The 606-nt window shown below is 65.2% G+C and overlaps 1 protein-coding gene across 2 annotated transcripts in view; it reads left to right on the forward strand.

The window, feature by feature from the left end:
- The window catches only part of MAX (MYC associated factor X), a 27,230-nt gene continuing 26,624 nt past the window's right edge, over window positions 1–606 (forward strand). For both annotated transcript variants that reach the window (XM_015824432.1, XM_015824433.1), the window contains exon 1: window positions 1–188. In XM_015824432.1, coding sequence (XP_015679918.1) covers window positions 153–188 — 36 coding nt within the window. In that variant the 5' untranslated portion in view covers window positions 1–152. The remainder of the gene's footprint in view (window positions 189–606) is intronic.

Below are 606 nucleotides of genomic sequence, written 5' to 3' on the forward strand. Positions count from 1 at the left end.
GAGGAGACGACGGAGACGCCGACGACGGAGAAGGAGGAGGCTGAAGCTGCTCCGCGCGGGGGCTTGTTGTTGTTGCGGCAGCGGCGGCTCTCCGCGGCTGGGCCCGCAACGCTTCCCTGGAAGACCCCCGATCTGCTCGGCCGGCGACGACGATGAGCGACAACGATGACATCGAGGTGGAGAGCGACGTGAGTGCCTCGCTGGTCTCCCGCATCCCCCCTTCCTTCCCCGACCACGTCCGGGTTCTCTTCCCCTTCCTTCTCTCGGTCGGTCAGGCGGCGGCGGGCGCGGCTGGCTGGCTGGCTGAGCGGCGCTGACAGCAACGCGCGCATCTCTCTTCTGTCTCCCTTCCTCTCTCTCTCTCTCTCTTTCTTATTGCAGGAAGAGCAGCCGAGGTTTCAGTCTGCGGCACGTCTCTCTCTGCCTTTCATTCGCTTAATTCCTCTTCCCCCCCCCACCACCATCATCCCTTTCATTCCCGGACACCCCCCCTCCCCCAGGCAGAGAGCGCGGCCCGGCAGTCAAAGCCCTACCGGGGGACGGGGTGGGGTACAGGAATTGGCGGAAGGGAAGAGGAAGGGAGGTTAGTCTGGCCGTGTCTCCCCC

Source organism: Protobothrops mucrosquamatus, unplaced genomic scaffold (assembly GCF_001527695.2).
Source record: "Protobothrops mucrosquamatus isolate PMUCROS unplaced genomic scaffold, P.Mucros_1.0 scaffold2232, whole genome shotgun sequence".
NCBI classification, from domain to species: Eukaryota; Metazoa; Chordata; class Lepidosauria; order Squamata; family Viperidae; genus Protobothrops; species Protobothrops mucrosquamatus.